Source organism: Phycodurus eques, chromosome 1 (genome assembly GCF_024500275.1).
Source record: "Phycodurus eques isolate BA_2022a chromosome 1, UOR_Pequ_1.1, whole genome shotgun sequence".
NCBI classification, from domain to species: Eukaryota; Metazoa; Chordata; class Actinopteri; order Syngnathiformes; family Syngnathidae; genus Phycodurus; species Phycodurus eques.
The window spans coordinates 459,333-482,516 of record NC_084525.1 but is presented as its reverse complement, the minus strand read 5'-3'; the positions used below and the strand labels follow the sequence as shown (position 1 = coordinate 482,516).

Below are 23,184 nucleotides of genomic sequence, written 5' to 3'. Positions count from 1 at the left end.
TTCAACAAAATTGACACCGTCAGAAGTTAAAGAAGTCGAGTCATTGAATAGAAGTGCTAAAACTTTCAGAATCTTGAAACAACACGGACACAACACTGCTCTCCTGACTGGTTCGCAACAACATACGTATATGTGTCTTTGACATGTAGTTACTCCACAAAACAGCTTCCTTTACACAAAAAAAGTCAGCCATATCCGAGTTGTCTTGTGTTTCTACCTCTACAGGTGTGCGGGTTTTCTGCCTCAGCCGGTCTCCATGGCAGGTCGTGGTGGAAATCTTGGCAACGCTCACAGTTCAGGCCCTCTGTATTGTGTTTGCAAACACACCGACCGTGGATCTGGCCAAATGAAAGAATGTGTGAATTTCACAAGCACATAAAATGTTCGTCAAGCTTGTCAAGCCAAACGTGGCTTGACAAGCTTGTCTTATTTTGGGGCCATGTCGAGATCTTAAGTATTGTTACAAAGATACCAAATTTGGATCCAATTCAAATAAAACTGAACGATGTTGGACACACCCAAAAACGAACGACCTTAACTAACTCAGCAACGATGGCAACTGCGGGGACAAAAACAAATCTTGGCAGAGGTCAAAAAAACAAAAACCATTGTCATCCCACCATGCCGTTCTCTCGCGTATCAACTCCTGGCACCGGGGCGCACTCTGAGGCGTGTCCGTAACAAAAGCAGCTTCCTCTGACCACCAGCTCGTAGATGGCGTAGTAATATTTTTGGAGCACGTCAGAGCGTCTGTCCAGAAGGTCGTCTCCCAGAGTGTTCAATTTTGTGAAGTTAATGCGCAGGTTGGTGATACGCAGGAGCTCTAGTGAAGATAAATAATCAACATCGTTTATGAGCAAAAATGACAATGCGTTAAGGTAAAACGAGTTTGTAAAAACAAAGTTTGGTACAAAGAATGTTTGACGATATTGTATATTATAGATTTAGGGTTGTGGAACATAAAATCAAGGATGCGAAATCAAAATAAGGCCTTGTTTCTCGATGACACCTATTATTAACGTACAAGCAATTCAATCGAATCAAATAATGAACTCTTGGTTTAGAACCGGAATGTCAAACGTACGGCCCGTGAGCTAAAACTGGCCTGCTCGGGGGTACAATCTGGCCCTCAGAATGAATTTGAAAGTGAAAAAATACATGACATTGTGGCTATGGGGACTACTGATCATTTTGAGAATTATTATGCTAATGTTCAATTAAAATGGAGTGGTAATAATTCCTACGTCTTCATAAATGTATTACGTTTTTAAGTGTAGCTGTTGTGTGGAGTTATTATCCACACATAAATGACAAGATGAAGCAACATTTTCTCAAGAAATCTGACATTGTTGTGTTAAATGATTCTTTTTTTTTTTTTTTAACCCATTCATCGAGCACATTGCGGGACACTGGTAAACCTCCAATTGTTGAGATTTTGAAATAACTTTTACTATAGGAAATGAAAAAAGAAAGAATACATTTCAAGGTCAAACTGTCATCATCCTAAACCTTTTATTAACTGAAAAGGCATTTTTAACTTTTGTACAACTGTAATAATTGGTCAACAACTGTTAATATTAGAACAAAAACAGAATACAGGTTAGCATTTGAAGTGGCCACCAAGTGAGCTTGGTTCATATGTTCACCTGCATTATTAGATGTTTAGTGCTTCTTGTTACGTTACCTTGAATGTCCAAGCTGTAAGGGTCTTTCACATGAATGGCAGGATCCAACACTTTGTAAATTACCTTAGATGGGAAAAAATACATTTCAAAAAAATGGGACAAGAGAGAAGAATTCAATTCATTTGTGAGGTAAGAGAACCTCCTCTTCAATTTACTGACGTCATAGCTGCCACCAGGATAATATGCATGTCCACAAAATAGATTCAAAGATCCTGTTAACCCCAATCAAGGTGGTCCTTCTTTTGGCAGGTATTTTTGTGTTTCGGGGGCATGTTGGTGGAAAAACCTCTCAGCTATGTCAACTTCCCTGAAGCCTTTCTGTTTTGGTCGCCTATCTCACGTCCACCGTGAGCCACGACACATATTCAAGGCTTCAGCATTCAACTGAATTGAAAATGTGCGACACCTTCTCTCTCATCCACAGCTTTATTTTGGTTCTGCATGTATATATTTCTGCCAAATAGCCAAGATGCTACAGTCCAGAATCTCGCTTAGACAAGGAGACCCTCCACAGCTTACCTCCCCATTGGTGGAGGGCTCGATGTCGGAGTAGCGTTCCTCACAGATGATGTCGTTGATATGGTGCAGGCCGTTAGAGGGGATACCGTGAAAGGTCTTGGTGCAGTTGGAAGCGAAGTAGCGGTACGGACGCCACGTACGTCCAAAATCAGCTGAACGCTCAATGATCATAGCTGCTGGGCGGAAAGTCTGCGGGGGAAAATGTAAAACATTTGAACTGCACTCTGATGATTCCTCATATTTCAACTGAATATCCCATTCCTTTAGTTACCTCATATGCAAAGGGCACCCAACGCAGATGTGAAGAAGGCTTGAATTTTGCTATGTTAGATAACTTTTTTTTTTTTTTTTTCATATTTGATGGCCTTACAAAAGTCATTCGCGTTATCACTGCATACAGTAACTTTACAGGCCTTTTTATACCTTATTTGGTAACTAAAACAAGAGTCATTATGATAGCGATCGTTTGATTTTACTTTGACTTGAAAAACTAAAAACAAATACATACATGATATATCATTTTCTTATCTGGGGTTGCAATGTTAAATTTCCATTTGTGTCCTGTACAAAGTTAAAATTGAGGTTAGTAAAAATCTTTTTTATTTCAAAAAACCTATAATCTGAAATCTTATTTGGGGCCACTCTTAACCACCTTTCAGTAAAAAAAAAAAAAAAAAAGACAAAACAAAAGTGATCATTCTAGGATTTTATTAGGCTATTATCAATAGTTTCCATTAAAAAATTACGATTATAAAAACTATGGCAAATGTAGCAACAGTTATTACTATGACTCCTGCCCATAATGCAATGTTAGCCAATCAGAAGCCCAAAGGGAACAATGAGGGCAAATTGAGTGTGGACTAATAGGGAATTGGAGTTACTGCCGTATATTACAATTACAATGTATAATGTACAACATAATCATCAACACAACAAGAAATAAACACCCTTTAGGTTAACAGACCTTGGAGTCATTCAAATGTCAACCACAAGACCATCAAACAAACTCATGCATGCAAGAGTGTGCACCTTGAACTTCATAATGAGATGTGTGAAGTGGAATTCTGCCTCCAGGTTTAATCGAATGCTGACATTCTCTTCTCCTGTCAGAAGTACATCACTGTGGGTCAAACTTGTACACATTCTCTCAGACAATTGAGCATACTTACACGTAATACTTTGGACACCATTTGAGATCATAGTTTCAAACACACTACAACTGACAAATTCGAAACAGTGAAACTATAAATGTGTACACACCGTTAGCAGACTGCCACCACGTGGTGTCTCCGTTACTGTCCATGAGGTAGATCACGTTGTCGATGCGGTGGCTGTTTCTGTGTCGGTACGGCTCATACGGATGCTGGGAGTTACAATCAAAACATTTGTCTGACTCCTGTTGGGAAAGGAGAAAAAAGAGAAAGAGAAAATCAAAGAAAGATTGCCGCACGTAGGTAGCTTTGAATTGGGAGGATTCACGCCGCCTAATGAAATAACCGGTTTCAAAAGATACAACCGCGTAACTGGAACACTTCTAGTGTGTACTACTAATACACACCGCGACATTGATTTGCCAATGTAACCGTTATGAATGACAAAGCGGCGTAATTAGGTCCTAATAAACATTCCATTGCTGGTATGAATCAAGAGAGGAGTAAAGGGGCCATGGGAAAGACATAAGGATGTGGCGCCTGAATGAAGGTGCGTGTGTGTGTGTGTGTGTGTGTGTGTGTGTGTGTGCGTGTGTGGCAACTGGCAAATGAGTAAAATAATGTGCAAGACGGAAGGGCACAGGTGCATGAAGTGGGCATGCAAGTGGAAAGGGTTCTCAACAGTTGGGGACACAGAATGGACCTGCAGAGAACAAGGGGCATGATGAGGCAGGCAGTAAAGGGGTTTGGAGAGGGGGGCCACGAAAAAGGGAGCAGAGTCGATGAGGCTGGCACACAGAAGCATTGGAATCCAGCCTAGAGTTTCCTAATTCGGTTGTTGTCAGGAGTGATTAAGCTGATGACATGACTAGTAAAGATGCTCGACTTTAATGGAATTTCTTTGCATGTGCGACGAAGGTGGCTTGTGTCCAACAATGCTGGATTTGCGCGACATGGTTCAAGTGACATTTTCAATTTTTGGGAAACTAAATGGCAAAATTGGGATACGCGTCATGGCAACGTAAGGAGAAAAAAACCCAAAGAAAATTGGATGCCCTCACATCTGAATGTGGATAAAAATCTGATGTTTCAGAAATCTGTCAATTTATGAGAATGCAGTGTCAAGTGTATAACTACAGTTTAAAAACCATATGCATCATCAATGCAAGTCTGACATTGAAATATGCTAATCAGTGTCATACACACCCACATTTGCCCAAACAAAATAAATAAACACATTTAAAAAAACACCCGCTCTAAATCTAAACTGCAGTGAATGCATAGACTATTAAATTCAGGAAACTCGATAAAACGCTCCCCGATATAAGGGATATCAGATAAAACGGACCGTTGGAAATGAACAATGTGCCCAAAAATAGTTTCCATTTATCACTTAAACTGCCGCCGACAAAGTCCAAAGTTCCAGAATTGGCTCCTGTTGGTTACTGGCGCTGTGGCGCAATGCAGGGAGAGAATAGGACTGACGTATTTCCGGGTCACGGAAAGTTTCAAAAGACATGCCTCCCGTGCCTATGCGGTGGCCATGTTGAATGTGGCGCATTGACATGGCAGCCCTGTGATGATCAACCCTAACCCTAACCCTAATGTGAAGGTTACGCTCATTTAAATGAAAGAGGGTAAGAATCAACCCAGGCGAACTAAACTTATGCTCATAGATTTATTTGCTCGGTTCCAAAGGCTGCTATCTGAGACCTAGTCCCCAAAACGCAGCATCCAAAAAAAATGCAATTTCGTCTTTTGTTGTCATTGTCTTGTGTAAATGGACCACCTGAGTATTCCTGTAAAAGGAAAAGGAACCATATTTGGTATCTTAAACTTAAGTCACAATGGACACCAAATATAATGTAAGAAGAGTGATATATTATTTCTATAATATAATAATGTAAAACGTTCGAAACTATGTCAAAAGTTCAAAAACAAAAAACACGTAATGTGGTGCAATAACATGGGGTATCGTGTGGAGAAAAAACATTCCTCACTGTTGAGTGGCCTATGCATCTTTCAGTAAAGTGGATGTGTCATTTTCTTTATCATCTGTTTCAGTTTTATCTTTGGGAGGAATGGGCTGCCCCTGGGAGGCTTGAGGAAGTGATTGATGTTGAATCACAGTAGATAAGGTGCTTATATTGTGTGGGGCTTTAAATCTCTCTCATACTCTCGCGCTCCACTCCGAGCCCTTATTCGTGCACAATTAGTCGAGGCCGATCAGCGTTCTGTTGAAACAAAACACTGATGTAAGTCCAATGTTAATTTGAAAAGCACAAAGAAGGGCTTTACAGAAAAAGTGCACCAACAACCCCCATTAGGTTTCCTCATGATATCAGCTCATTCCCACTCTAGGGACGCTCCCTTTATTGCTATTCTGGGGCGGCAGCAGACCCTGGGGGAACGCACTGGATTGGTCACCAGCAAATCACAGGGCAAATATAGACAAGCGACCATTTACACTCACATTCACACTCTTCAATTAACCTAACACGCATGTTTTTGCAATATGGGAGGAAGCCGAGATTCGAATCCCGGACTTGTGAAGCAGACATGCTAACCAATAGTTCAATGTGCTGCCCTCTCCCTGACCTAACCCAACGGGAAATATACGTTCCAAGTAATGTGACGTAAGCAGCCTTATATTCAAAGCAAACGCATGTGCCACTTGCACAGATCCACAAACTGTGTAAGTCGGCAGCTTCCAATATCAGGGAACAGATTGCGTTTGCCCTCCGTAGTTTCGCTGCACTAGTTGCTTCCTGAGCCAACGGCCCTGTCAGGTTACCTTTCCCCCCCAATCCTCTCGCTCCTCGTCCCGGGGCCACTAAAGGTCATCGACACAATACGATTAACAGCAGCCGCCGAAACGTACCACCTCTCCTCGCAATACAACCACGGAATCTGAGAAAAACGTTCATGACCAGTTTTTGTCAACTCCACGATTGATGAACTTGACATTTTAACACTGACGTGTAAGACAGTTGCGAACAAAGGTCCACACCTGGTTTCATGGTGTAACAGGTTGTCAACCATTTCCTGCCCCCTACAGTTGCAGAGGGCCTCTTGAATCGAGGTCTCACATCAATCTAGTTCCCCTGGAGGCATTGAGGTACATGTACGTACTTGTAGCTGCAAACCCATGTACGTATACAGCGCACACATCACGAAGCACGTCAAGCGTCATTTAGAAGGAGAAACAACAAAACTATAGCTGCACACCGGATGAGTTTGTTTTACATTTAACGGTGTGACAGAAGGTAACTATTAATGAATGAATGTCCATTTTTTTGTCCTGTTTCCATTTTCTTTCAATTGACCTATATCTGATATTACTCCGCTTTCCTCCCACATCCCAAAAACATGCATTCATTGGAGACTCTAAAACTGTGACTGACTGTGAGTGCGAATGGTTGTTTGTTTCTATGTGCCCTACGATTGGCTGGCAACCAGTTCAGGACGTACCCCGCCTCCTGCCCGATGACAGCTGGGATAGGCTCCGGCACGCCCGCGACCCGCGTGAGGAGAAGCGGCTCAGAAAATGGATGGATGGATGGATATACAATTGATTGTGTCTTGAGGCAAGCAGGTTTATCCGCTCTACCCTTACGCAACAGTAAACACTGGCAGATATGTCATTTACGCTCTCAGTTTTTCATCCATACATGATCAAGGCCTGATTCAGATTGAAAGCTTTCTGGTTCCATGACTTACTGTATATCCAAAGGGAGCCACACAGGCGGGAAAATGCGGCAATTGCCTTCTTCCCCCTATGACATGGTTTTTTTTTTGTTTTTGTTTTTTTTGCAGAGATGGCAAAAAATACACTGGTTGAAGAGCAAAGTGTGTACCAAAAAATGAAGGTTGACAAAGAGGCTTTACGTGGTTTACAGTATGTATACTGAATGTGTAACACATACTGAAAGATAGAGCAGGTAGGTCGACGCCCTGCTCATGGAAACCATTCAACAAAAACAAAACAAACAAACAAGCATTAAAGATGAATGGAGATGGAGAGAGATGACAGACGAATAAAGCCATGTAAGAGAGAACAAACAATTTTGCTTTGCATTTATAACAGGTGATAAAAGAGCAGTAAGGTGGACAAATATTCCCCACGTGCACTTAAAATTGAAAAGTAAAATGTGAATAGCTGTAATGTAAAAGGGTGAGAAGGATTAATGTAAAAAAAAAACAATGAATAGAATAAGTGACCTGGAGATGGCTGACAATGCAGTAGTGCTCTGGACCGTCCAGCCCGCAAGTAGAGGTGGCGCTTAGGTTCACAGCCCGTCCAATCAAAAGGTTCCCAGTGGCAGGGTAGCAGCTCCCGTCCGTGCAGCCGTGCGGACTTGATGGCAGGTCTTGTCCAGACACACTTGAGGCTAGAGCTGGAGGATGATGACTAAAGTCAAAGCATGGCATGGAAACTTGCCCAAGACACTTCATTTGACTACTTGCATTGTTTCAATATTCATACAAGTTGCTGTATATGTCAATTCATACATCCGTTTTCTATATTGCTTATCATCCAAACTGGTAACTGTTAACGGCCGACCGAGATGGCCACTTCCAGCGGGCCGTCGGCAAGCTCGCGGCAGACCGAGGTGCATTCAAAGGTGTCCACGCAAATGCGACGCGCCGGTCCATTATGGTGAGACAGCAAAGAAAAGGAAACAAAGTAACAAAGTGATCCACTGACATATAGAAAAGTGGGTTTCAATGGTCTTTCAGGCCAGGTATTAAAAAGGCACTGATCTCGTTTGATGTGCGTCCGGCGTCTGAGACGCATAAAAATTAGCAGGTACGCATAAAGTAAGATCAATCTGCGTCTTGGGACGCAGAGCTATAGGACACCGGTGTGGGTGCAGGAAGTCCAATGTATTCATTTTATTTTTTGGGGTGAGACAGGACTCTAGAGTGCGACTAATTCGGTTGCATATGCGCCCTAATTTCTGAATGGTGCAGCAAAAAAAAACAACAAAAAAAACAGAAGGTGCGTACAAGGGCCCAGTCATTTGAGGAAGAAAAAAAAATGTACGCAACGTGAAAGCAGAAACATGAAACCCAACGTGGTCTCCAAACCAAACAGAGATAGTGAAGGGCGGGGACCCGCCATCTGATTGGCTGTGTCCGTGTGCGCTTTTGAAATGCGGGCAGTTAGTTTTCTGACGCCGAGCTGGAAGCTGCAAAAATGGAATTTATTACAAATCTTAACATCGCCGCGACAATGTGGGAACATTTTGGATTCAAGCCAGATGAATGCGGCTCTCCCGCTAACACCAACGAGCTGGTATGTCGAATTTGTTTGAAGTCGCAACAACGTCAACACAACTTAAAACCTCAAAGTGACAAAATCCATTTTAAACACAACTATCCCACCCAACCTGTTCAGCTGGGATTCTGGGAACAAAAACATGGAGGGACATTTCTCATCTCCCGTCAGCTTGTAATGATGGAACCCTTTACCCAAACAATGCGAATACAAAAGTGACAGCGTATATGGCGCACGGCTGCTCACATCATATACAGTCCAGTATAACCATGGAACATGTTGACAAAGCTGCGTTTCAAGAAAGGCTGCAGACTTTGGAAGAGCAGTACAAGTCTTGCATTGATCTACTTGTTGTCTTGTTATTAATGTTGCTGCTTGGCACTTTTTCTTAACCAACTGGAAACTTGATTGGCAGTATATTGCCTGTTAAGGCATTAATGACTCTAGTGACTGAAGTGCAATTTTTGTTAACAGAGCCTTGTTCTGTTTTTTTCATCTTTATTTATTGTTCGATATTACAATGTCGATGTTAATTATTCTTAGAATTAGAATTAAAAGTGAATTGTTCTTAAAAAGGATGTACTTGCATTATTATGCTCGAACATCATTATATCAGTATCATAAAAAACATCAACGACAATATCATTTGTCCTGATAGCTTTCGGGAAAATATATTGTCCTAAAATATTTGCTATTGTGACAGGCCTAAACACATTAATATATTGAGAGAGAGCAAGAGCAATGGATAACACAAGAATATTGTACAAACAGTATCAAAAAATTGAGCAACAACTAGAACCGTGATTACTGTATCTGTATTCCGTGATGCTAAATTGCAGGGACTCATTGTTCCTGGGTTGGGTCTCATTGTTTTCATGACATGTGCATCCCGGAACTAACATAGTCTCAAGGGAAAAATGATCTATGAAAGGCATTCTTTGTTTTGGTGCAACCTCTAACCAGGACTTTACATTTTGAACGCGGGCTGACAGTCCAGAAAGTAATTGCTTTAATGGACTTCGGTGTGAAACAGCTCTTCGTCCCCCTTACTTGACCCATGTAAACACTCTCTCTGCACCACCGAATCACAGGTCTCATCAGCAAGAGGGAGCAACACAGTCCATTTGCTCGCTAATGGAAAAACAAAACGGTGAGGAGGCCGCCTTGCAGAATGACTGTATGAAGCGCAAATAAGAAGAGACATGAGTGAGGTTGACAGTGATTTATGGGATCTTTTCAACTTGTTGATCTACAGAACAACTTGAGGCTTGATAGGAAAGACTGGGACAGTTCAAAGTGCATTGTTAAACGTCTCCTTGACAACAGAGCATCGCATCATTGTCTGATGTAACTCTCCACTTCATGTCAATCATGAATTTTTAACAAAATGAGATTTTCTGCATTGTTTACACACTGTGTTACAACACATTTTGCAATTGTATAGTAAGCTGCTTGGCCCACCAAAGTGAAGATTCGGCACATTATACATGCTCACAACACGCACACTCAGTTCTGATGCTCATGCATGTTTTGTTAAAGCATAATATCAAAGTGAAATAAAAAGATATTTTTGTACACTTTCCAACAGTGTACTTGTTGGCAAGAAGCATTGTCATAACAGATTAAATAATCTACCAAACATAGTTCAGAACTGTTTGTTCCCTTTTGTTAGCATTTTGTTACATTTTATTAAAAGTATCTCTATTGAAAGCAAACACAATCATCAAAACATGTTCTTCAGACCAAACCTCCCCAACTCATTTTGTTTTGAAGACAAGCCACGAATCTAGAGCCCACCATGCTTTGTTTTCACATCAAAGGAGGTGCCAACTTGCCACCAGAGAAAAAGTGACAAATAATTTAATAAAATTAAATACACACAATACAGCAGCAGGTATTTAGTTGGACAAAAAGAATTCTAGGGATCCACTGAAATGACAATTCTTGGATGAAGTCAATGCCGAAAACCCAAACACAGAAAGAAATAATTCGAACAAATGATTATTGATGATTGAATTATTATTATGTCCATTAATTGAATCAGTGACCAAGTTCGGGGTGATATGGTTGCATCCATTCTTTCTCATAGAACATCCCAATTTTCAGTAGCTAGTAAAGCCATTTGTATAAGTCAGTCTAAGAAGGCTACAGCGCTAAGCAGCTGTACATCAGTCTGTCGTATGATATGTTAAATTGCTTTTTACATCCCATTTAAGCCCATATGGCTTTCTACAGAGAGCTTTTAAAGGTAGCGTCATAGTATGTGATTTTGTGGTGGCCAATATTGTTTCATGTTGATTCTGCCATAACCACTGTAGTGTTTCTTTTCTAAAACTGATTTTAAGGAGATGACAAGACCATTAAACCCCCGACGACAACGGCATTGATATTGATCACATTTTATCAAGTCCCATGCCTAAATCCAACAAATTTGCTATATAAAATATAATAATTCCCTCACCCAATGAGAATCACTAAGAGAATCAGAAAGGAATCAGGTCACTAAGCAGTATCGATAATGGATTTGGAGTCATTTAGCAACTCGAAGCTTCAGCTTCCTCCCCACATTTTCAATAGGATTAAGGTCTGGGGATGGCTAGCCACCCCGTGACCTTAATGTGTTTCTTCTTGACCCATTCCTTTGTTGCACTGCTCGTATGTTTTTGGTCATTGTCATGCTGAAAGACCCACTGACAACTGCTCTTCACTTCTCTGTATGGCCCCATCCATTGGCACCTTGCTGCAAGTCAAATCGTGCAGTACCCTAAGTAGAGAAACGTTATGACGTAGGGCTGTGCGATATGGCCTTAAAATGTCCATTTTTTATTGTATTTTTTTTCACAAAAACCTCATTTCTAATTTCAGACAATTGTATTCCAATTTGTTACGGAATTCAAATTCAAATCGAGTTGTGCTTTTTAGTTAGACTGGCCTGTACACTGTATGTTCCTTCAAAATTAATTTAGAACCAATCATGTTTTTGATATTCTAAATGTTTCCTCCCACATCCCAAAAACATGCTGGGTAAGGTTAATTGAAAACTCTATAAATTGCCCCTAGGTGCGAATGTGAGTGCGAATGGTTGTTTGTTTCTATGTGCCCTGCGATTGGCTGGCAACCAGTTCAGGGTGTACCCCGCCTCTCGCCCGAAGATAGCTGGGATAAGCTCCAGCACGCCCGCGACCCTCGTGAGGATAAGCGGAACGGAAGATGACTGAATGAATAAATGAGAAAACCAAATAGTGTATAATCTTTTAATCTTTTGAGCATGTCCAAACAGGTCCCTCTGCTGATCACTTTTAATATTACAGTTGATTCACTGTATATTACAGCACACCAACATCGCAGCAGAGCCGACAATGTGACTATTGCGCACATGTACATGGCGATCGCGATGCTCAAACAAAATATCGTGCAGCCTTATCACTGAGTTTCCGAAAGGAATCGGGTGAAGGACCATGGCATGCCTGTCAGAGCAACAAGATCACTTGCACCAGCTGGTTTATAAGTGTGTTATTAGAGTGTAGCATAAGGCAATGAAATGCACACACACATATACAAAAAAGATGAATGACAAGTAAACGCACCCCTAGGCATCCAATTTCCCATCCGGTATACAGCACTACGGCAGGAATGTGGAGACAGGATGGAAAATGTTATTCATTAAAGGAAACATTCCAGGTGTCAGTGTGGCCGTGAATGAATGTCAATGCACCTTTAAGAGAAGGTTTGCAACACTTTCTTTGTAGCTTAAGCAGAGCAAGTAAGTTTGCAGGAATGTAAACAAACCAATTGGGCACTCGTGAAGTGGTCCTTCAATTCACCGAATAGTTATAACACTCTTGCAGTGAGCCACGAATGTATACATTTGTAATGACTATTTCTTTGTAAAGGTAATCATAAATGACTCAGTAGCTACTAAGATGAAGGCCACTTACACACTGGCAGTTGGGCTTTCCAGGGAACGCATACATTCAGAAAAAATAGATTTTGGAGCATAAAGGGTCAGTTACCTCGATATATTACAAGTACAGAAAAGCTGAAAAGCAATATGAGACAAAGGTATTGCACCTCATTCATCCATACTGTATATCGTTTATTATCATAAACAATAAAAATAAAAAACCTGTGTGCTTATTAAATCTATTTACACTGGAACCTCTGAAGTTCAGTGCTGTTGTGATGTTGTTCAATTAAAAATTCCCCCCAAATTGTCTGTCATGCATGATACGATGCGGGATGTGGTGCTTGTGGCTGCTCTACAAGTAGTCTACAAGTAGTTCCCGCTGGAATACCGATAGCACAACCGTATGTCTCGCGGTTCCTTGATCATAACTTTGAAAAGTAGCTGAATAAAGTTTTAGGATACCCAGTTCAACTTTGAATAAGTAAACCAATGCAATGAAAGAAGAGGGAATTGTACTCACCCAGCATGAGGAGCTTCAGATACAAGGCCATGGTGGTCTTCGGCACCATTGGACATGCAAAGACCAGACAGTCGATGCGGATCTGACAACAAACAGATACAAATACTTTTTAACTATGTGACAATTATACCAATGCAACTTCCTGCCAAGGCCAAACCATCTTATTTGGATAAACACCAAATAAGACACCTTCATAGAACTCACCTACCTCTTGATGATTTATTAATTATTCACTGAAATAGACTGAACAATGACCTCTACAGCAATGTTTTAAAAAATGGGAGAAATGCAAAACTGTTATCGGGATCTGCAGCTTAATTGTTTTTGCTTTTGTAATTCGGCTAAGGTCGTCATAAATGCAAAACTTGTAGGTGTTACTTTTTGAATTCCTTAGTGCGGTTCAGGTGCAGTGCCCTGAACAAAGGCACTTTGACCTCCAGGTAGTCTTGAACCTGCGACCAAAGTTAAGTTCTTACAGACTGAACTCCAACTCCCCCATGCTTAACAGCCTAAAATGTTTGCAGCTTAACAGCCTAAAACTACTACTTTGTGTAGTGCTATTACCATAATACTCGAGAGGTATCCTTTATTTACTTTTTATTTTATTTCCAATTAGGCAGGTCAGAGCTAAACTTGACGGGTGTTGTTGAGTTACTGTACTACTCCTGTACTACTGTGCAATGCTTCAATTTCATCTGGGATTGAGACCACCACTGGAGATACAGTCTGCCAAAGCCTTATTGTTGCCATCTCAGGTCAGATAGCTTTCAAGGCCTTGAAGAAATGTCGAAGATTAGTTAGTTGTTTTTTAAATTGCTGGATTGCAAAAAAGGAAACACACTCACTTTGGCCATCTGGCGCAAGATATCATTGTGGGGATGCCTCTATCTCTCTCTCTCTCTCTCTGGTTTTGTAATGTGCCTGACTGTTGTGAAAGCTCTTGGGAATGCAAAAATATTTTCACATTGTCATTAATGATCTGCACAGCGGACAGTCAAATTGTTACATTTCTTACAGTTGGGCCTTGACAAATGTTGTTCAAAAATCGAAACCTCAGAGGGGGCCAATAGCTAAAAATGTTTTGATCACACAAAAAAAGGTTGCACAGAAATAACTTTCCCCAAACATTTTGTTGAAGCGTGGGGCACGGGTCATGGTCAAATAAGATCTTTTTTTAAAATCTATGGTTCAGGATAAAACATTAATACAAAGGATTTTTCTTTTCTTCACTATCGGTAAAATTGTGAGAATCGGCAACTGTGCTCATCGGTGTCATGCATTAAATTGAAGTGTAGTGCATCTTGTCTGCGTTGTGAGCAAAGGGCCTCTTGTATGCACAGGCTCTGCAAACACAGGGGCGTCCACGCTGAAAGGGACAGAATATGTGTGTGCATGTGTGGAAACACAAAATGACAGGCGAGAACAAGCACGTTTCACGTCACACGCCAACGTGACCTCTCAGACAATTAATTGTGGCGACAGGAATGCCACAGGAATGAATAAATGACACTATGAGAGTTTGCTTGGATTTGAAAGAACATTATTGTCAGACGAATGATTCTCAATGCCTCCACAGTCTCGTTTATTTTCAAATTCTCTAATCAGTAACGGCTTAGAATATTCATACACCCGATTGCAACATATACCATTCCACTACTTAGATATCACGGAAATATGCCCCCTAGTGGCTGTGATCAAAAGAAGTAATGGCAGTAGCGCAGTCTGATTGGACACTTAGTCGATGCTTTGGCTGGTGACAGGAGGTGACTCATTTTCTGTCCACTGATTTCACATTCAACAAGTCCAATGTGTGGTCACATGTGTTACAGCTATATCCAAACAGAATACAGCCCAACACTAGCATTGGTGTTATGATGTCATACATTTTCATGCCAAAATTATTCATACTTTGTATAGGGCTGGTCCATGGGAGAAGCCAGCTGATTTTGGTGGGGATCTTGACAAAGATTCAGATACCAGAACTTATTTTCAGTCTTGGAGTCACGATGGCATCAATGAAACATCAGAATCATAATACCAACGTTGGTGTTTTGAACCTGGAAAGAGCCAGCCTACTAGCAAACAGTTGGACAAACAAACACATTTAGTTTTCCACTTTTGTCCAGATTGGATTGATGACTATTGTAATTATAGAGGGCCAATGGCATCAATTATACAACAAATCAAATACTGTAACGCGTACGGCTTTTGCACAATACTGAATTTTTGATCACCGATCCCATTCGTGTGAAGGTTTGTCTCTCAGCATTGATGCATAAATCAGGTCACTCAGTGAAGTTACACAAATGCCATCTGCACGACTGAACTGAACTCGTTACAATTGAAACCACTGTGCCGTGAACAGTTGTAGTTACAGTTTAGCCAAAGTGGAGCTACAGTGGTGGTGTGCCTCCCTCAAATCTTCACTGACAACACAAGAACATTACAAAATAAGCACTGAAACAATCAAACAAGTCATCACGAGAGCTTCCAAGTAATCATACTCACGTTTGGTCTCCTCACTATTTCAAAACCGATCACTCTAAGAGTCTTTGAACGCCAGTCTCTGCCATGTACGACCCAGTGAGTGTGTTTACGCGTGGATGCGCATGTGACGCAGCAGAAAGTGTAAAACAAACTTGAGGGTGCTACCGGCGCCGGCGCTGGTGTAAAAACAGAGGGAAAGCCGCGAGCCAATCGGCAGAACCCGAGTGATCGTTTCTCTCCACCCTCCGGCTCGCCCGCCCTGCTTTTCTCCGGCCGGCTGCCTCGTCACTGGGGCACTGAGGTGAATGGACAGCTATTATTATTCTAATTGCACTGTCACTCTGCGGGCCACTGGTTGAAAGAGGGGAACGGTCTCCAGGCTGTTGGAATGTGCCACCATGGACTCGCAGGGAGCGTGAAGAGGCAAGGGTAAAGAGGAGGCCGCAGAGGCCAGAGAGAGAGAACGACTAGCAAGGAGTGGTATGGTCAGGCGCAAAGGGGCAATTTAGCCAACATCCAAACATACGGCGGAATTTGTCCAAGTATACAGTACAGTATTGGTCTTCACCCCTAACCCTAACTGTCCATATGAAAATGAATTTCCAGACTCTACAAAGTATGCCAAAGCAAGAGGTGGTGCTAACTGCAATGCCATTTTAACCTCTGAACTAAGTCATTTCCGGAAAAAGGCACAGTAATAACACTGATAAATAGAAGTAAGGAAGTCACATACAGTACATGCACAGTATGTAGACGGACACCTGTTTGTGTGTGTCCGTGGCTTTTGTGCAAGTGCAAATCATAGCCATAATCTCTTCAATACCATGTCAAGAAGAACTGGAGCGAACACACCTCGGAGCGTATCCAGGAACGTCGAAGGTCAAAAGACTTCGGCGGGGCGGACGAGAAGCGACAACACAGAGAGACGAGCGTAGGAGGAAAGCGTAATGGTGTCTGCGTGTATGGGTCATGTGCATGCATGTGTGTGATTGGGGCCAGCCAACAAAACAACAAGTGCATGAGAGAAACAAAGCAGCTTTCACATTCACAGCGCTCTGCTGACGTGACCTTCGGCCTCCGTTAAAGGAGGAGCTGGCCAGGCCGCGAGAGTAGAAACTGGAACGAGTTCGAGGCAGCACCTAAGCACTCGCTGCAAATACTTCTAATCGGTGAAATACTCCAAAATTCAACCTTGACAGTTATCGGAGTACGTTAGACGACATTGGATTATTACGTCTGTGTTCGAATATAATGAGTTTGTTTCACTAATGTGCAGTATACGGGTAAAACTGCTTATAGGGTACAATTCACATTTTGTTCGGGTGTGTGGGAATATAAGTTGGGTGGCATTTTCCACTTCGATTCATTACATACGGTGGTATTAGAGGTGCAACAATTAGTCGATTAATCGACAACTAATCAATTATCAAATTAATCAACAACTATTCTGAGCTTCGATTAATCGTTTAGTGACCTTGTTTCACTTCAAATTCTCAGAATCCTCGGAATTTCTGCTTGCCAGCAGTAAATGTTCTCTGATTTCTGTAGTCCTCAATGAAAGCAGACAGGTTATCTTTGCGTTTTATTACAATATACAGTATACAGCTTTTGCTTTGGAAAACAATGACAAACATTTGTGCCGATTTTCCAAACCAGTAACTGAATCGTCATTTTATGTTTATCCATTTTTTGCACTGCCAATTTGAAATAATGTCCTGTTTTTAATACATTGAAATGATATATATGTATGAATGGTTAATCTGGAAAAAAAACGGACAGATTAATCGATTATTAAAATAATGGTTAATCGCAGCCCTAGTTTGGATTGCAACAATTCCATCAGCATCACAAGGTAACAACTGCACCTGACGAACCTAAAAACTGAACCTGCGACACCCAGCGGGTGGATCAAGAGGAGAGAAGGAAAGACCCGCAGAAAGTTCATGCCGCCTCTGCAAAGTCTGTGACAAAGCCGAGGAATCTCGGAACTCCAGCCCAAACAATCCCGGGTTCCCGTATCGCTGAATAAAAACACGATAAGCCTTCCTCTGTGTGCTTGTGCCTGTACGAACTTGTGTACACATCAAATCAATGGCTTGAGCCTGAGACCGAACGCTCTTCCAAAAGCACCGCAGACAGCAGCAATGTCAAGTCAAAGATGTTGTAAAAGAATCCAGAATGGTCAAGGTGCAGTAAAAAGAGGCATGGCTAGAAATGGGACCAGATCTCTGTGATGACCTCATGGAGGAAGTTACTTACCGAGAAATGTCAGCTGAATTCTCTGTACGTGGCAGTTAGAGATAATGTAAGGCTTTAAAACATAAGGAATAACAAAAATATACAGTAATCCAATTGCTTGTAACCAAGAAACAACTGAATCAACACAAGCAGACAGGAACAAGCGATTTCCTCTTAATTCTGCCGACAATATGAAGCAATTGAGGATCTAAGGTGGCTCCAAGTGTTGAAGTTAAAAAATAACCCACTGCAGGGTGTGTCAGGTCATATCTATAGCTGAGCAGGTGACCCAGACAAAGAGCGTAGAACCGTAAAGTGATATCACTGTGAATCTCTGAATACCGCACAACGGATCTGAGCAAAACACAAAGGACGGACGGACGGGCTAGTATGTCGCAACATGCAGAGGAAATACAAAAGTCTATTTGGTTTCTGTTGCACCTTCTATGGTTACTATATCGTTACCTCTGCCCAATGCGACATGCGAGGCGAAACGTTATGTTCAAATCGACTTGTTGGTTAGTCAGTCAATTACATTAGGTATTCTGTGAGTTTTGTTTTTTACCGGATGTAGGATAGTACTCTGATGGTTGGTAGATTGGTCGTTAATCAGCAGGCATTAGAGATGATTTTCACTCAAACAAAAACAAGGGGTGGCGCACGCTTCCTTAATGAACAAGGAAGTAGCCTGCCGACTAACTCAATTCAGTGGTTACAGCCTGGCTGCATTTCGAGGCCGATGACATTATGACGCCACGCAAAGGAGTCCCTATTCAAAACTTGGCTTTTAACAAGGGCTGATGTCAGTTTCGTCAATGCTTTTTAAGGCGTCGCCTCGGTGGCTACATCTACTGTATAGCCTCCAAAAGTACATATTGCGTACACTTTACTCTTGTTATCAAAGTCTCGTAAGGCAAAACAGAGAGTTGCTATACCGAGTCTTGCTGGGAAAGGAAAACTTTCCTCCAACAATCTCATCCCCTTCTTCAAGATTGATCAGTCAATCCTCACTGATATAGGAGGAACTATGGGAAGGAAATCTCCTAATACTGCCAAGATACGAGCTATATGCAATTCTCTCTTTGATATGAAGAGACGCACTACCGCACTGTCACTCTGCAGAATCTAATCAAACGCTCTACGTATGGGCAGCATGTTACATATTTCCGTCCCCAATATATGAATTTAATTTCCCCAAAAGGTACTCGAGTAATCAAGTTAACAGCTGTGTGTGGCCTGCCAGAAACAAATGAAGACGAATTTGACCCAAATAAACGACAAAGAACTTAACAGCAACAAAAGAAGAACGCAACCACCAAACACGGGGAGAGACATACTAACTGGAGTTTACACCGATTTTATCGGGCTGATCGGTATCGGCCGATATTTAGCATTTTATGCTGATCGCCTTCAATGTCATAATTCACCGATCCGATCGATGACGTCATTGATGGGCTCCGCAAAAGACATTTACTCCGTGTCGCCGCGTGCACAGTATAATTTGAATCCAAAAGCTAGTTTATTTTTAGCCTTGTCCCGTGTCTTTTGACCTAGTACTGTAAATATCTGACGGCCAATGAAGTTATTAAAAAAATAATAATAATAAAAACCACATGTCTGCGGTGTGGGACAGACAACACGTAATGCCCGGATCAAACTATAAGACAAATTTGCTCTTTCACGATTGCACTGTCAGATGTCTTGTATTCCGATACCACCGCATCCCGTTTTTTTACGATCATTGGGCTGTATCTTGTCAACTCAAATGTGACCGGATACACTCGTTACCGTGGCGACGATAACAAGAGCGGAGCGAGCCGACGGTATTATAAGGTCAAAATGGGGAAAAACGTGTGTTGGTGGTCACCGGCGCTCAGGTCAGGAGAGGACGTTGGTTGACGTCTTGCTTGAGGTATGTTCACGCTACCTTGAATACGATACGGCTCACAAGCAGGCAATTGAATGTTATGTAGCCTTGCAAGCTACTGCTAGCACGAACGGTTGGATGTAAACATGCTGCCGTTCTGTCGAATCATGCTCAAGTCATTTAATTAAAAATGAAGTCATTTAATTACAGTAAGTTAGGACCCATTATTTCTGTCATGTCATGTTGGTTTGACCTGACTGATTAGAATACACGATCTGACTGGAGCAGTGATTTCCAGCCTTTATGGAGCCAAGGAACATATTTTACAATTGGAAAAATCTCACGGCACACCAACAAACAAAAATGCCACAAAAAGTGGATACAAAAATTATAAATTACTGTATTTACTTCCTGCCATCTAATAGAAGAGCGGCCACTATGCCTCACTGGCATAAATAGAGGAACAAAGATATATTATTTATTATAAATATTATTTTTTGAGCAATTAAGTACACAAGTATATACAGTAAATGAACAGGTCATTTAAATAGACACGTTCCTCCATCTTGTGATCGGATCGGTGATCAGTTATCGGTTTTTTAAACTCGCTGATTGGTGATCGACCCCAAATATCCTGATCGTGTAAAGCCTAATGCTAACCTCGGTAAACTGTTACGCGTTAGTAATGTTACCGGAAGGTAATTTGTACACTATTTTACACGACAAGTCAGACGAATAATACTGTATTTTTTCCCACTAAATACATTTGTTACATTTGCAGTATTTTATAATGTTAGCAGTTTGTCTGGTGGTTCTACTTCAATGTACTGTATTGTCATGAGATCCCCACACAGACACCTTTTAAAAAACGCCTTCGTAAAAATAAAACAAATCAATAAATGAGCAAATTTAAATGTTAGAGACATAATATAAACAAATCTAGTATATCTATGTTCAGGTTCCTGAGAATACTGCAGACACTGTAATTAGTTTGCACTCATAAAGTTGTCAGTTGTCTGGATACACAATTTGCAGACAGGATGAAAGGAGACAAAAATGCAAGAGCAGACAGACGAAGAAAGCAAAACTGTCATCAGTGACGCTGATTTACATCGGGAGGTATGATTATGAGCGTCTCAGCCTGCACACACAAGCTCCCGAGTGACACGTGTAGACCACACACACACACACACACACACACACACACACACACACACACACACACACACACAATGTTGCCCGGAGGAGTCGACATAGTGTGGATGCAGCTTCAATTCCCTAACCCCACGTTGTTCTACTTCGGAAACAGAGTCAACAGCGCCTCTGCTGGTTGCCCCCAAGTACTGCGCTCCATGTTGCCTCACTTGCTTCAGCAACAAATCATTACACACAATGGACAGGAGTCCTTTTTTTACACTTGAGTGAAACTTGATGTTAAATTTTTTTTTTTTTTTTTAAATAGACACATCAAGCCTACAGAACTCATTCAATTCTTTTAACGTACAATATTAACTCATTTTTACACTTGTATGAGCAATTAAAGAGGTTGCAAAAATTAATAAACGCATTATGATTGGGACAATGTAATCCTTGGATTTATGTTATTACTATTTTTTCTTACAGAATTTTTTGGGGGAAAACTACATTTGACGAGACAGGTTATGACACCACTTGCCTTTACACAACAAACAAAAAGTTGGAAACAAAATTACACCTGTGTTGTCTAGATTCAAGTACAAATAAGTCACAAATCACTCTCTCCTACTCGACAATTAGAAGTTGTGAGCTACTCGTGGATCCTCTTAACCCTGCAGGTTAGAGTTGATCTCAGCAGCAGGGTGGAGGGCCAGGTCCTTGAGCTGATTAAAGCTGGACTAAGCCTCCAAGGCCGCTGGGAACATGCACCTTCAAATACACACTCACACACACACACACACAAAGGGAGTATTATGGCCACACGGAAAAGGTAAAAAAGAGAATACAAGGTGAATAAAGGCATGGGATTTTGAGAATAAAGTCCAAACATTTAAAAAAAAAAGTCCCAATTTTCCAAAAATTGGTCAAAATATTATGAGAAAAAGACAATTTAAAGTTAAAGTCGTAATCAAAGAAAAACAAATCACACATTTTAAGAAAATACAGTCAGAATATTACGAGGAAAAGCGTTTATATGAAATACATTTCAGTTGCTGGTCTCAGACTGTTTACGTTTGTGTGAGAATTTTGACCCTCACGGTGTAAAATTCTTCTTAATTCTTGAAAAACATACATAGAGATCTTCCTTAAAAAACAGGACTTTTTTCTTGGACTTCATGAATATATTTTTTTCCGATGATATCAATGTACCGTATGCAGAAAACCTGAGGAAAATGTATGGGTTGAATTTAGGGGAACATCTTGGAACAACAAGTATAAGAAATGCCCTAGTGTGTATTCGACTCATTCTTTTCAGTTCAAGGAGAAAATCTGAGCCCTTCTATCCATTAATCTGTGCCGCTAGTAATCTGGCAGGAATGTGTGTCAAAAAAAAAAACCTCCCTTGCAGCCACGAGTCAGCCACCAAGCAGGTATTCTGCTCACATAAATCTTGGAAAATCTCACTCTCCCACCCCAACTCTCACCTCACACTTGCCCTTGATTGGTTAATAAATGCACTGCATCATAGGACATGAGGGGTGTTTTATGGGCCCTCTCATTTTTGTTCATAAATTCAAAGGACAGGTCTCAGTATGACGCGCATCTCCCAAGAATGCAAACTACAATCACAATAATTATCATAACATTAAATGAATACCTCCCTGACAGTGTCCATCACAAGTCAGTCATATTATCTTTGCAAAAGCTCTTGGGTTGTACTGGATCTCGTTAGAGTGTCCATCCGTTTTCTATACTGCTTGACTTCAGGGTCAAGGGTGAGCTGGAGCCAATCTTAGCCGATTTTGGGGTACACCTTGGGCTGGTCACCAGTCAATTGCACTGCGCATATCGACAGTTATTCCCATTCACGTTCCCACCTGGGAGAACATGCAAACTCCACACAGGACGACCTGAGAAAAGATTGAACCCCAAGCCTTGGAACTGCGAGGCAGATGTGCGAACCGCTCACCACTGTCTTGCCCTCATTAGATTTTCCACTTCCAAAATAAATAAAGAAGAACAAATGACAAAATGACATTTTATAATAATACATCATGTACAATACATTTTGTTCAAGAGGATGCAACACGTATGACACATGAACTTGCAAAAAAATAGGTAATTAACCACGACAGGTGTACCTAATAATACGACCAGACTTTTTTTTTTTTTTTTTTTCCCTCCAATGAATGAACATACTTAGTTTTTTAACCTCTCGAGTGCCAACATTAAACTAACTTAATTAATGTTATCCAAACACTTCTATTGTATTTTTCATATAACGTTTCGAGCCGTTGCAACCGCGCCGAGTAAGCTAACAGCGGATAAATTAGCCCAGTACGACAACAACAACGTACGGGACGTAAACACACACATGCATACATACATACAT

The 23,184-nt window shown here is 41.2% G+C and overlaps 1 protein-coding gene across 2 annotated transcripts in view; it reads right to left on the bottom strand.

Annotated features, from left to right (window-relative positions):
* lamb2l (laminin, beta 2-like) overlaps positions 1–23,184 on the bottom strand; it is a 48,344-nt gene that overhangs the window by 24,757 nt on the left and 403 nt on the right. The window contains exons 1-9 of one of the 2 annotated variants that reach the window (XM_061670639.1): positions 15,572–21,106; positions 13,064–13,145; positions 7,577–7,752; positions 3,465–3,600; positions 3,234–3,307; positions 2,205–2,393; positions 1,685–1,748; positions 621–823; positions 218–338 (exon numbers count right to left, since the gene is read on the bottom strand). In XM_061670639.1, the coding sequence (XP_061526623.1) occupies positions 218–338; positions 621–823; positions 1,685–1,748; positions 2,205–2,393; positions 3,234–3,307; positions 3,465–3,600; positions 7,577–7,752; positions 13,064–13,112 (1,012 nt within the window). In that variant the 5' untranslated portion in view covers positions 13,113–13,145; positions 15,572–21,106. Of the gene's footprint in view, positions 1–217; positions 339–620; positions 824–1,684; positions 1,749–2,204; positions 2,394–3,233; positions 3,308–3,464; positions 3,601–7,576; positions 7,753–13,063; positions 13,146–15,571; positions 21,107–23,184 lie in introns of those variants that run through there. The other variant, XM_061670631.1, reaches the window with a different exon arrangement.